Source organism: Pteropus alecto, unplaced genomic scaffold, assembly GCF_000325575.1.
Source record: "Pteropus alecto unplaced genomic scaffold, ASM32557v1 scaffold555, whole genome shotgun sequence".
Taxonomy (NCBI): Eukaryota; Metazoa; Chordata; class Mammalia; order Chiroptera; family Pteropodidae; genus Pteropus; species Pteropus alecto.
In genome coordinates, this window is record NW_006436809.1 from 132364 (window position 1) to 145895 (window position 13532).

At 48.9% G+C, this 13532-nt stretch overlaps 2 protein-coding genes across 2 annotated transcripts; one reads left to right on the plus strand and one right to left on the minus strand.

The window, feature by feature from the left end:
• The first annotated feature begins 1008 nt into the window (after positions 1 to 1008).
• On the plus strand, positions 1009 to 4101 carry PPP1R11 (protein phosphatase 1 regulatory inhibitor subunit 11). Its single transcript, XM_006913643.3, has 3 exons — positions 1009 to 1283; positions 2334 to 2442; positions 2857 to 4101. The coding sequence occupies exons 1-3, from the start codon at positions 1215 to 1217 to the stop codon at positions 3057 to 3059; spliced, it is 381 nt and encodes a 126-aa protein (XP_006913705.1). The 5' UTR covers positions 1009 to 1214; the 3' UTR covers positions 3060 to 4101.
• RNF39 (ring finger protein 39) lies at positions 4034 to 9479 on the minus strand. Its single transcript, XM_006913644.3, has 4 exons — positions 8927 to 9479; positions 7187 to 7209; positions 6880 to 6971; positions 4034 to 5430 (listed from the first exon to the last, which is right to left on the minus strand). The coding sequence occupies exons 1-4, from the start codon at positions 9287 to 9289 to the stop codon at positions 4853 to 4855; spliced, it is 1056 nt and encodes a 351-aa protein (XP_006913706.1). The 5' UTR covers positions 9290 to 9479; the 3' UTR covers positions 4034 to 4852.
• Positions 9480 to 13532: the final 4053 nt, after the last annotated feature.

Here is a 13532-nt window from a genome sequence, read left to right on the forward strand (position 1 = left end):
AACAAAAAGTGTTTGGAGAGATTCAACAAAAAATTTACCCAGACCTATTTGATACGTTAAGTTTGAACAACTAAAAATCTGATACTAAGGGATATCAGTATGTACTTACTACAGGTGGACATTTGGAAATTGCTTTTTTGTTGCTCTTGAGATAAATGTGATATATAATTTATTGTAACATGTAGAAAAAAGTAAAAATTATCGGGAATTCCACTCCACAGAGATGTTTTTCTTTTAATGGGCTATAATATATATGCTGAGTTGTACCTTACTTTTTTTACTTTGAACCAAAAACTTAAAAGGGAAATAAGTATATAGTCCAGGCACAATAAACATATTCAAATTTTCACAGATGACATTTACATCTACGTTAATATCCCAATGTCTTAATATTTTTGTTAGTCCTAAGCATGCCAGGCTTTCCCACAACACTGGGAGCTAAAAGGCAGGGTCTAAGTGTTTCATGCGCTTCCATCTTCAAGGCCTAGTACAATGACAGGGAAAAAATCTAAGTTGAACACGCATCAGGTGCCCCGTTCGAACACTTGCCGGCACAGGGCGAGTACTAGAACCCAGGTTCTTAATCAAGTGTGTTTCCAACTGCTCCTAGATCCCCTTCCCGTAATTCCCATAAGAAATAAGGAAACAGAATAGACCATTGTCGGATCACTACTATTGCTTTAGTAGTCTCGTCCTCCCACCCATCCAGGGGATGGGAGGGAATGGGCTCAGCAACAAGATGTATGAACCAAAGTGCGGCACCCAGTCTACAACGCCGAATCCGCCTCTCCTCTTCGGTACCGCCCCCTCCTGCTTGAAGTGCTTGTGCCTGCGGCTCTTGACTTCCCTCCGTCCACCACCGCAGTGACGCCTCTTACGCCAAGTTTTTGTCTCCTCGCTGCGCCTGCGCACTATTACATTACGACGGAACTAATCTGGCGACGCCTGCGCTTTGACGCATTTAGTGTCGGGGAAGGGAAGTGGTACTACCACAGCCTGCGTCACACCCGGAAGTGGAGAGCCGGAAGTGGGGTTGGACAGGTTATCCCAAGGGGTGGGGAAGCGGAGGCCTAGGACGAGGGGGAAAGAGGAAGTGGAGGATCCTGGCTACTATTCTGAATCCGATACCGATTTTCTTAGACCCTAGAGACACAGAACAAGGGAAGGGTGTCTCATCCCCCTTCATCCCTTCCTCCCTTTCCTCAGCCTTAGCCATGGCCGAGGCAGGGGCCGGGTTGAGTGAGACCGTCACTGAGACAACGGTTACCGTGACAACCGAGCCCGTGAGAAAGGCGGGGGGCGGTGCTGTTTGGGGATCTGGGATATACTGGGAGGGAGGGGATAGGGCTTCGGAGAGTTGCCGGAGGGGCTAGGCTTGAGGATATGGGAGGAGTGGGTTTGAATATCGGAGTTCAGAGAATCGCAAGGTCTTGGGATATTTGGAGTGGCAGAGATGGTGCTGAAGGCTGATCAAGCCACATGTAATAGAGTTAGGACGTAGGCGATGCTGCTTGGGGTAGTGAAGTGTATAATTAATGAAAGAATGGTAACCTGGGGATTAAGGAGCAAGGGAGGTTCTGGGGGCAAATGAAGGGCTGTGTAAGAAAGCATGGTTGGAGGCCAGCTGTAGGGGAATTTGATGGGAAGAGTACTCATCAATAAATATTTGTCGAAGGGGTGAATGTAAAGAAGCAGAGAGAAAGGAAGCAAAAGGATGAAAATAATATTTTGAAAAATCAGATGAGATGTAAATAGAGAAAAAAGCATTTTTGTAAAAACAGGTTGTTTTCAAAAGGAGATGGTTGTATTGAGCTTAATTACACCTGGATTAAGGGAGATTAGAATAATAGTTACCAGAGATTCCATTATGCTAGGGAATAGGTGGATAAGAGGTAGGGCTTGAGGATGAGAGAGGTGAGAATGGAGTTTTCTTTAATGGTAAAAAGAATAGGGGGTTTGGAAAAATAGAGATCATAGATTAGGCATCAAGACTGAGAAAATAATTTTCATGTATTAGTACCCCAAGGAGGAAGACGGAGAAACAGTGAGGGTTATACTTTCCTTTGAAGATTTGCTGGGACATTCCCTAGGTTATGAATTGTGTCTTCTCTGTGTACTAGTGGTAATCAAGAATAGGAAATACTATTTCATGATTCCTCAAGGAGGTCAAAGACCTGTTTAATTTCATCTTTTCCCAGCACTCAACTCTTCTGGTGTTATGTCTGTGATACTGATTGAACTGGGATAGGGCAGATAGTAGGGCCCTGGATGGGAGTGGGAATGGTCAATAGGAGAGGACTGCATAGGTATGCCCATCCCTATTAACCTTCCAGGAGAACCGGAGCCTAACCATCAAACTTCGGAAACGGAAGCCAGAGAAAAAGGTGGAATGGACAAGTGATACTGTGGACAATGAACATATGGGGCGCCGCTCATCAAAATGTGAGTAATTGTTGGCCCACAGTAACCCTGGAGTTCTGGCGCCCATCTTCATACCTTTTACCTTCATCTGTCTTCTTAAGATGCTCACAATGCCTTGGTAGTTCTCTGGCATCAGGGAGAGGAGGTTAAAGTTAGAGGGGAAAGAGGTAGGGAGGGGCTCAAATTGGAATGTGCCAAGGCTTGAAGGCAGGAGCTATCAGAGGTGGGAGAAGTGGAGCTTTGGATTCCTGGCTCTCTAAAAAGACAAGGGAATTGAATGTCTGAGTCCCAGAGGGGGGAGCTGGGGAAGCTGGATCCTGCAAGGTAGGAGACAATGGTGGAAGTAGGAATTTTTACTGAGATCCAGTGGGAATGGAACTGACTCTACATCTTATTCTTCCTCCTTTTTAACTGGGCTCCTCCTTCCAAATCCAGGCTGCTGTATTTATGAGAAACCTCGGGCCTTTGGCGAGAGCTCCACAGAGAGCGATGAGGAGGAAGAGGAGGGCTGTGGTCATACACACTGTGTACGGGGCCACCGAAAAGGACGGAGTCGTGCAACCCCAGGACCCAGCCCCACCACCCCTCCCCAGCCTCCTGACCCCTCCCAGCCCCCTCCAGGGCCAATGCAGCACTAAATTCCTCTCTCCCCCACCATTCCTGTGTCTGTCTGGCCCTGAATGTGTTCATGTGGCTTTTTTGGGACTAAACCCATGGTTTGATCCCATCTCCAGCCCCCCTCCTCTCCTCTTCTCTGCCTGATAGAAGGAGAGGAGGGTGGACAGAGATCCTGGAATTCTGACTTGCTGCTATTCTTGAACTCAGGCTTCTGGGTTCCCCCAGCTCTCATTTTTCTTTCCAATACCCATCATCCTGTCCAGGGATCCAGGCATCTTGGTCTCCGTATCTTTCTTTTGTTCTCACTGCCAAACTGGCTGTCCTGGGACCCAGTTATCTTGGCCCCTTGCACTCTCTACTTGAGTCTCAAACATTTAAATTGGGTTTCCAGCAGCCCCAGCTTTTACTGCCAGGGTCCCAGTCAGATTCCAGGCAATCTTGCCTCCGCTATGCTTGTGAATCCTGGTTAGAGCTCTTCCACTGATGTGATTATATAGTCATAACTCTTAGTCCTTGCCTGTGGTATGTGAGGTGTTATGGGAGGGCTCCCAGCCCTCCCCTTCCCCTCCTGCTCACTCCCCTCATGCCTTCAAGAGGAGCTAGGAGAGAGAGGTGTTTGTCATTCTCACCTTTAATGGAAAATGAAAAAAGAAGTAGTCATGTCCACTCTCCTCAGCCTTCTCATGTGATCTAGGATTTCTGACAAAGCTGGCTTCAAGAGTGGTCACTTAGAACCAACTATCTCCTCAGCCTTTGGTCTTCCAGCTTCAGAGACAGATCCAAATTCATCCCAGGGGCCGGGATGGAAGAGGAAGGAAAGGGAGCAAAGAGATGGGGGTACATCCCCTACACTATATTCTTACCCCTTCCTTCCTAGGCTTTGATGTCCCTGCCAGTCCAGATGTCCAGCTCTCTTGGCCCTCTCCACCCTTACTGGGATCTGAATATCATTTTTCAGGTTTCTTGCCATGCACAGTTGCAGAGATTGGTCAAATCCATACCACCTTGGAGATCTCATTTATTGCCACAGATGTACAAAATAAATAACCCAACATCACAAAACGTGTTAAATACGGGCCCATTTATACATATGGGGAAAGATGTGAGACTATACACAAGGATGAATTTGGGGTGCCTGGGCCCAGGTTGAGAAAAGGTAGCACCACTGGTTCCTTACTGTGAGTATGTGCAGCAGGTAGTTTAAAGAAAGTTCTTAATGGGAAAAGACTGTGAACATGAAAAGCAGTCACAGTGGGGTAGGATCCTCATTCCTCCAAAACAAAAATGATATTAACTTTCTTAGAGAGCCCCAAGGCCCAGGCCAGAGTCAGGCCTCTTGTTTTTTAGGAGAAGGGCCTTGTTTCTCCAGCAACATGAGAGTGGACAGGGCCAAAAGCCCTGTGGGGAAGGCTCTGGACCCTTCTTTGAGACTAGGAGAAGCAGAGTAGGAGGTAAATATTTGACTAGCAGGGACTCTGTGTAGTATACATGGGCAATTTGCCAATTCCAGTGGGGCACAGCCTGTTTTCCAACTCAGACCTGGAACAGTTAGGAGGTTCTGGGGTAGCTGGGGAGCAGCTCCCAAGAGGGAGGAGCCGGAATGGATTCGGCTTTGGGAGTGGATGTGGAAACTGGAGGCCAGTTGCGGTCTTCCTATTTGGGAGGAAAGAGACAATGTAGGTGGGTGGGGTGTACTTATCAATGCTCTGGCTGCTGGCTTGTACATGATCCCTGGAATGAGTAGGGATTTCCGATACCAAAAGGAAGCAGCCTCACTGTGAGCCAAACGAGAAAGAAGTTGTAGGCAATGTTCTCAGCCTTCGGCTGGCACGATGCGCAGCCGGGCACGGGGGTCTCGGATGCAGAGCAGCGGGAAGACGCGCTCCCCCAGGGGACCAGGCGCCTGGAAGGCGAAGAGCAGGTCAAGCGAGTGGCCATCGTAGAAAGCCACTCGGCCTCGCTCCCAGTCCAAGTCCACGCGAATCCGCCGTGGTGGGGGCCCGGCGCCCCCCAGCGGGGTGAGTTCTGGTGCCGTGAGTGCCCACAAGCGGCCGCCGCGGCCCTCCAAGGCCCACACGGCGCCCGCGGGGCACAGCCCTACACGGCCCTTTCGTCGCACGGACTCTCCAGCCGCGCCCAAGGCATAGTGACTCTCCCAGTCGTCCTCATTCTCAGAAGAGTCTCCGCAGGAGGCAGCACCCACAGTCTCCACCTCCCAGCAGTGGCGGCCAGCCCGGAAGCCCTGTGCGCCCAGCACAGCTGGGAGCTGATCGAAGCGATCTGGGCTGTCAGAGGGCACAGGTGTCTCTGGTGGGGCCAGTCGGACGCTGCGGCAGTCGGCAGAGATGAGCAGGCGGGGGTGTGCGGTGCCAGGGTCCAAGGTTAGGTCGGCTGAGGAGAGCAAGACAGAGAGAACCTAGTGAGGGGTTTTGGAGTCACAGGTAGGCTAGGACAGAGAATATGCAGCATAGGGCACTTCAGAGGCTGGAAAGGGCAGTGAGACCAAAGGAAATGAAGGCATATGAAGGGTAGGCCTGAGCAAGACCCACCCTGTGCACTAAAGTGCCACTTACTTCTGAAGAGTTGGACTTGGAAAAGGACTGGCTGGCCCAGAGCAGGGGGTACAGCCTGGAGATCAAAGGAGATTGCCTGGTTTGTGGGGTTGGGGAACACTAAGGCAGATTGGATGTAGAGGGAGGAGTGAGAACTGATACCTCAATCTGTAGTATCTGGGGTGGGGCATGGGAGCTGGGTCAGCAGGATGGGGAAGGTGGATCTAAACAGAAAGACTGATACCAGACAGGAACCCCAAGTGTCAGAGGGGAGGAGCACAGGGAGGAATCCTAGGTATCCTGAGAAACCAGCCCACTCACAGGAATAGGTTGAGAGAGGACAGGCCTATTTCTATAGGTAGAGTGGGGCAGAATTGGAGAGAAGGTGATGATAGCCAAAGGAACCAGAAAGAAAAAAATTGGCCTTGTATATATGGGGTACTTTGTGTGTATGGGGTACCCTGAGGAAAGATTTCTGGATTAGGGGTGCTAGAAGCAATCTGAGTTGAGTGGGATGGTGGGTGACCAAGAAGGTGGAACATCTCTAGACAGTTTAAAGAAGGGTGGATAACAGCCTTGGGAGTGATTGGGAAAGGAACTCCCCAGAAGATGCAGAGAAGGCCCAGAGTCCCAGGGACAAGGAGATGCAGAACTCCTTAGATCCTTCTGGAGGGGAGTGACGAAAAGTGGTGAAAGCAGAGATTCCCAAGACCTCCAGGGGTCTGTTTTGTGAGAGTATGAAAAGGTAAGAGGGGAGAAGGGTGGAATATGAAGAATTGAGGATAAGCATTCTTATGCGTTGAATTCTCTTTTCTCTCAAAAAGATACGTTGAAGTACCCCAATACCTCAGAATGTGACCTTATTTAGAAATAGTCTTTACAAAGGTAATCAAGTAAAAATTAGGTCATTAGTGTGGGCTCTAGTCCAATATGACTGGTGTCCTTATAAAAAGGGGAAATTTGGACCTAGACACATGTGCAGAAAGAATATGATGTGAAGACTCATGGAGAATACCAAGTACAGGCCAAGGAACGTCAGAAGCTACCAGAAGCTAGGAGAAAGTCATGAAACAGATTCTCAGCCCTCAGAAGGAACCAAAACCGCCAACATCTTGACTTCTACTTCCAGAACTGTGGGACAAAAAAAAAATTTTCTGTTGTGATGCTTTGCTGCAGCATTCCTAGGAAACTAATATGGACATCAAAAAGGATGTGATTATATTTGAGAAAGAAAAGGGAGCAAGCCTAAAACACTCTCATTCAGTCCCCTCCTTTCTGCCCTCCTTACCTGTCAGTCTGTGAAGCATATTTTTGACCACTGGGTAATCTTCAGAGAGATCGTCCTCTGAATTTGATGACTTGGGTGTTGGGGCATCCAATCTGGACAGATGAGGGAGCAGAGTCAGGAAATCAGTAAATACCCTATGCCCTGTGATGTCCCCTCTCCTACCCCACTCACATCTCTGAAGCAGGAAGGGGTAAAGCCACAGCCAGAAAACCTGTCTGTGAGTGGGTACAAAGATGTGAGCCAGTGAGAAGGTGATGGATATAGCGGCTTGTAGTGGAAAGGAAGGAATAGTAAAAATGGAACTCACCTTTTCCATGTCTTCTTCATATCCTGGGGTGGGCAGAAGAAAACATGGATGTAACCTCTGAGCTTCATACTGTGGGGACGAGCCCTCCCCTTCCCATTCAGGTAATCTGGGTCTGAGTTAATTAGCGCGCCCCCCCCCCACTCCATCTCTCAGCATTAGCTCCTCTTTATCCTCTGTGCTCTCTATTCCTCTCAGTCTCCTCATCTTTTCATGCCACTTCCTCTCACTCCATCGGCCCTTTCATTTCATTCTCCTAACTCCACCAGGCGCTGTCCTTTCCTTCCTCATTATCCACAGGATCTCAGTTCCCAGCCTCATTCCTTGCCATTTCTTGACCCCGAGTCCTTACCTTTCTCTGCTGCCCCCACAACCTCATTCTCTGTCTCAGTGACCCCTATCCTTATCCACCTTCCTGAGGGTGTTTCCCAAATAAACATCCCCTTCCCCTTTCATCACAAGTACTCAGAGCCCTTGGGCTAAGGGTTGGTATATAAAAGCCTTATAATAATGCTGCTTCACCTTTTGCCTTAAAAGCCCAGTGGCGTTTATTGAGCCCTACCCTGGTAAAGGAGGCAGCTGGGCTTGGATGAGTCCCAGGAAGCTTAACAGATCTGCAGGGTACCCTGGGAGCCAGAAGATGCTCCCCCTCCATGTAGGAGGATTCCTCTTTCTCCCTTCCCTGTCCAGCGGGGATTGACTGGAGCAGACCAGTATGGTGGTGAAGGGGAAAGAGGAAAGGCAATTTGTCTAATTATGCCAATTATACTTAGATTAATTGTGTTTATGTAGACTTCAAAGGGAGGTAACCAAGACCCCAGACGGCATGGCTGCTGGGGAGAAGCCAGTCAGGAATCCCTGATGCATGGGGGTACGACAATGGAATGGGATTGGTTGATGGCCAAGGATTTGAGGCCCAAGAAGGATGCAGGCGGGTTTGGTGGGTGCTAAGGCTGAGAAGGAGAGGAGAGCGAGAGGCCCCAGGGACTATACTCCAGGACTTCACCTCCACCTCTCTCCGGCCCTGCCTCATCGCTGTCTCAGGCCCCAGGAGGAGCCCAGGAAAACAATAACAACATTCAGCTCTAGGGCCAGAGCCCAGGGACCAACCCCGCTTTTTAGATCTGCTACCCTCTCCCTTCCTCTCCCCTTTAGACAGCCCCCTCCTTATGCGCCACTCCACTACAGATTTTTCTCCGCTCTCCCTCAGGCTTCCCCGCCCCCTCGCCCCCATGCTAGTTCTGATCTCCCCCACCATCCTCATAGGTCCCCACTTTCCCTCACACCAGTCATCTTCTCCTTCCCCTCGGTTCTTCTCCTCCTGGAGCTTAACGACACCCCTCCCTATACTCCCGCAGAGACTGCGCTCTTCGCAAAGTCTCCAAAGGGCCCTCACACTGTCCAGTGCCCAAACCCCGTCTCTGCTCCAAGCTCTCTCACAGGACTCAGGCATCTGTCCAGCTCCACCCCTCTGGGCAAAGCGTCAACTCCTTCCCACTGTCCTTCTCGGCACTTTTCACTTCACTTTGAGCACTCGGGGTCAGCCCCCGCTCCCCAAGCCCCACTGCCGCTGCCCGCCACCCACCCCACTTTCTTTGCTTTTCTCTCCTCAACTCCATCCTTTGCCCCAACTGCCATAAGGGCCCTGGCTCAGGAGGTACCATTTCTCGCTTCTCCAGGGAACCCATGAATCTCCCCAGTCCACCAACAGCTGCGGACCCGTGAAGCACACCCCGGCCTCACCTCTCCTAGCGGGTCCAGGCTGCCCATGGTAGGAATGCGGCCCCCTCGGCGTCTCCCAGTGCGGGCCCCTGGTTCAGCCAGCTTCTCTCGCAGTCCGCGGCTGATCCGCACCTCCACCGCCAGCCGCACGTTAGACCTCAGGCTGCGGCGGGGGCACGGCAGGCCGCAGCAGGGGCAAGCGGTGGGGGACGCCTCTGTGCTGGTCTTCGGCGGGGTCCCCCAGCGGCGGGCCAGGCACGCGCGGCAGAAGCTGTGCTCACACGCCAGGAGCACTGGGTCCTCAAAGGGCCCTCCGCATAGCGGGCACGTCGCCAGCTGCTCCAGACGCTCCACCAACCCCGGGCCCAGCTCAGTCGCTTCCATGGGAAGCCAGCGTCTAGGCGCCGTTTCTTCCGCGACCACCGCGACCGCCTTCGAGCGCGCAGAGTTTCTGCTTGCTGAGTTGAAGCCCCTCTCTCCGTCTTCCGCATTAACTTTCTGACACTTTTCTGCCCCTTTCCTGGAACTGCCTATCTTGTCAACCAGTCTCAGTCTCTGCCAATCGCCCCACCACGTCAGGCTTTATAGGGAGGAGGAGGCCCCTGTGAGAGGTAAACATCAGGCCTTGCGTAACACCTCATCTGGTTCTCCCGCGTCTGGAGTAAGGTTTGGGGGAGGAGGGAGGGAGGAAAAGGACATCTAGGTCCTTGAGCCAGAGCGGTGGTCACTAGGAGACGCGGGGCAAGGTAGCCATGTGTGGGGAGGGTAGCCCCGTCACCCCCTGAAGAGCCGGAATGTTATCTCCCCCCTTGGCCTGTGGTGTGCCAGGTGGGCAGGGTGCCCAGGCTCACTTTTGGCATGTGCGCCCACATCGCCAGAGTGTGAGTCATTCCAGGTGGCTGGCACACCTACATCTGGGGGCTGGGGCCGGAAGCACGGATCCTGGTTTATGTGGCTTTGGCAGGCCTCTGAGTGTTGGTGTGTGGCTGTTATTCCAGATGCCTGTCTCTTTCCACCTTCCTGCCTTACCTATTAAGGGCTTAAGGATCCTCTGAAGCTTTGGGGTAAGGAGTGGGGAGCAGGCACCCACAATCCTGCCTCAAGGATTTAAACTCAGCTCTACCTCTGGCTGGCTCCCAGGGCCTCTCTTGTTACTTTCTTCCTATGTCCCTCTAGTTCTTTCTCTCTATTTTCCCCTGCGTATGTTTTTATTTTCACTTTTCTCTCCTTTGGCATATACCCACGGGTTATCTACTTCAACTCCTTCGGTAAACTGAGGCCCAGAGAACTGGCATTGCCAAGGTCACACATCAAGGGAATGACCAGAAAAGCGGAGCCCTACCCAGGAGCCCTTCTAATTTGTACCCTTGCTGTGACTCCACCCCACCTCTTTTTTTTTTTTTTTTTAATTTCAGATCCCTAGAATTCTCTTCTGCTTTCTGATTTTTTTTCTTGATCTTTCCTTGTGCCCTCTTTCCTCACCTCCATCTACCCTGTCTCCTCTCTCCTTCCCTCTCCTCTTCCCTCCTCTCCTCTCTTCCTCCCTGCTCCCTCTTCTTTCTAGCTCTTCTACCTCTCTCAAACTAGGCCTGTCTGTCTGGATATCCTTGGGGGTTTGTGAGTAAGTAAACATCCAGATGTCTACAATTATGATCACAAACACTGTTGTGCAAACATGCGTGTGCATCCATCAATGTCCAAATGCCCAAAAGTGCTCAGACATTCATATTATGCAAACATCTCAGAGATGCCCCAATACTCTCATATACAATGACTATCATAGGGACAAACATCCAGTATTATTTAGGGACAGATAGACAAACTCAAAGAAAACATGCAAAGAGATACTCTGTCATTAGTTTTATTGTCAATAAAAACAACAGTACAACAGCAGTATGTCTTTATGGAACAGCAGCACTATATTACACTTCTCCTCCAAGCATCCTTCTCCCCCTTCCATACTTATCAGGGAGACATTCAAATACTATCCCCTAATAAACAAACTAACAAATAGACACATGTACACTCTTCTTGAAACAAACCTCCAAGTACAATGCTCATATAACGCACAGCTGCCCAAGTAAAAGACTACAAATACAACCAAAACCTGTTTTGTAAAAGATAGGCTTCTATGTTATGTTAGGTAGAATAATAGTCTCCCCAAAGATGTCCATATCCTAATTTCTGGAATATATGAATATGTAATCTTATAAGGCAAAGGGGAATTAAGTTTGCCGATGGAATTAAGGTTGCTAATTAGCTGAGTTTAAAGTAGGGAAATTATTCCAGATTATCCAAGTGAGGATAGTATAATCACAAGAGTGCTTAAAAGTGAAAGACGAAAGCAGAAGAGGACAACCAGATAAATAGAAACATGTGAAGTACTCGGCAGACATTGCTGGCTTTGAAGACTGAGGAAGGGAATGTGAGCAAAGGAAGTGGGCAGCCTCTAGAAGCTGTAAAAAGTAAAGGAACGGATTCTCTATTAGAGCCTCCAGAAGGAACTCAGCCCTGCTGATACCTTGATTTTAGACCAGTAAGACTCATTTCAGACTTCTGACCTCCAGAACTGTAAGAAATGTGCGTTGCTTCACACATTTCAAACCTAAGTTTGTGATAATTTGGACAGCAGTAAATAAGAAACTAATACACAGGCTTTCCCTTCTCCCTCAGTCTCTGGCTCTTTGGAACTATCCGCACTTGTCTCTGTTTGTCCCTTCCAATTTGTCTGGATTTCTCTGAATTTCTTTGCCTCTCTGGGTCTTCTTCTCTATCTTCTTTCGTCTCTTTTGTATTGCTTTATTTTCTTGGCTCCACCTCCAGACAAAGGCCTACAAGACATTAGGTTCTTTCTGGATCTGGGTCTAGAGTATTGCAGAAATGCCTCTGGGTCTCTTCAATTGTCATCAATCCAAGGGTCTTGCTATGGCCCTCAAGGTCTTGTCAGTGGTTCTTATCCTTGGTTGCACATTAGAATTGTCTGGGGGAACACTTAAACTCCCAATGCCCAGGAGACACCTCAGATCAATTAAATAGAATCTCTGGGGACACATCCCAGGCAACAGGAGTTTTAAAAGCTCTCCAATGTCTACCTAAGGGGAACCCACTGTCTTACATAACGAGGTATACAAGTAGACCTGCCCCTTCCCATTTCACTCCTATGCTTTAGCCATAGTGCTTTATATTTTATGTTCCTTGAGCATGCCAAGGCTGATATTGCTGTGGGGCTGTCACGCTCACTGTTCCTTCTGCTCTTCCTGCCCCTCTCCCTCCAGAGCTTTACATGGCTGTCTCCATCTTCTCATTCAACTCAAAGGTAACATATTCGGAGAGGATTTCTTTCATCATCATACCTCAAGTAGTTTCCTTTATTACTATCTGAAATGATCTCTTTATCTGTTTTGATCTGTTTCTATCCAATAGAAGGAAACTCTATAGGAAAAAGAACCTAGCCTTCATGTTCACTGCTGCTTTCCCTGAACCTGGAAAACTGCCTAGCACACAGTAGGTCTGAATAAATATATACCCAGTCATTAAATCGCCCATCACCACATGGGCAAAGTGAAAAGCTCCTTTGATTGACTCTGCTTAGACCTTCTAGATGCCAGACAAAGATATTCTTACCCTTCTCAATCAATAGTCATTCCTCACTCACAGATGCCAGACGCAGTTCTGGAATATGCTTGTGTGATATGAGACATGACATTTAGTCTGATTAAAGAGCTCATAGTTTAGTTGTCATTTGCCTTCTAAAACTAGGTGATGATGATTCCTACTAACGATGCTTCAGCTCAGCCTTTATGCCATGGTTACTAGAGTTCACACCTGATGATTCTAGGACATGTAGTACAGAGAAAAGACATCTGGAGACAGATGCTGCCAGCAAATGTCTCACTTCTCAAAACTTTCTCCTCTGCTCTCCAGAATCCCTAACAATGCTATACTTGATCTTCTAATCCCCCTTGGATTCATTCTATGTCCAGAGAGCCTGATGGGTGGAGGAGATTTTTGGTGCGTGTTGGCTTGGCTTGGTTTGCTTCAGTTGACCTTGACTGGATCCTGCCTCTCTGTTAGCACCATATCTTTTTAATAGCTATGCCTCCCACATATCTATTACCACTCCTTACCACCACCTTCCTGGATATCTACTGGTGGTGGTGTAGAATGTTGTAGCTCCATACCCATGCATGGCCCTGGGGAATGCTAGAGGTGGGATAGGCCTTAGCCCTTTCTCTCCTTTCTTTTTCTACTCTCTTTTTGTTTATTCTTCAGTCTATCTCCCCTCCAGATCAGTAACATCTCCATCCTTTTGAAGAGTCCACAAATCTTTAGGAGACTTCAAGGGGGAGAGATAGTTACAAAGAGCTGTATGGGAGAATGATGAGAAGACAGTCATGGTCCCCGCCCTTAGGGAATGTGATAAGGCAGGTAAAGTGTATCCATCATCAACCAAAATCTGTCATTACCAAATTGTAAAGATGCTAAAGTGAGAAGAGGGGAGAAGAGGATGTTGAGAGGATTCTGTTGAAAGATTAAAGAATGCATGGGAATTACTTCAGGAAGTCTTCCTAGAGGAGATGACTTGTAAATGAAGGGTGGGTTGGGTTGAGTGAAAGAGATAAAAAAA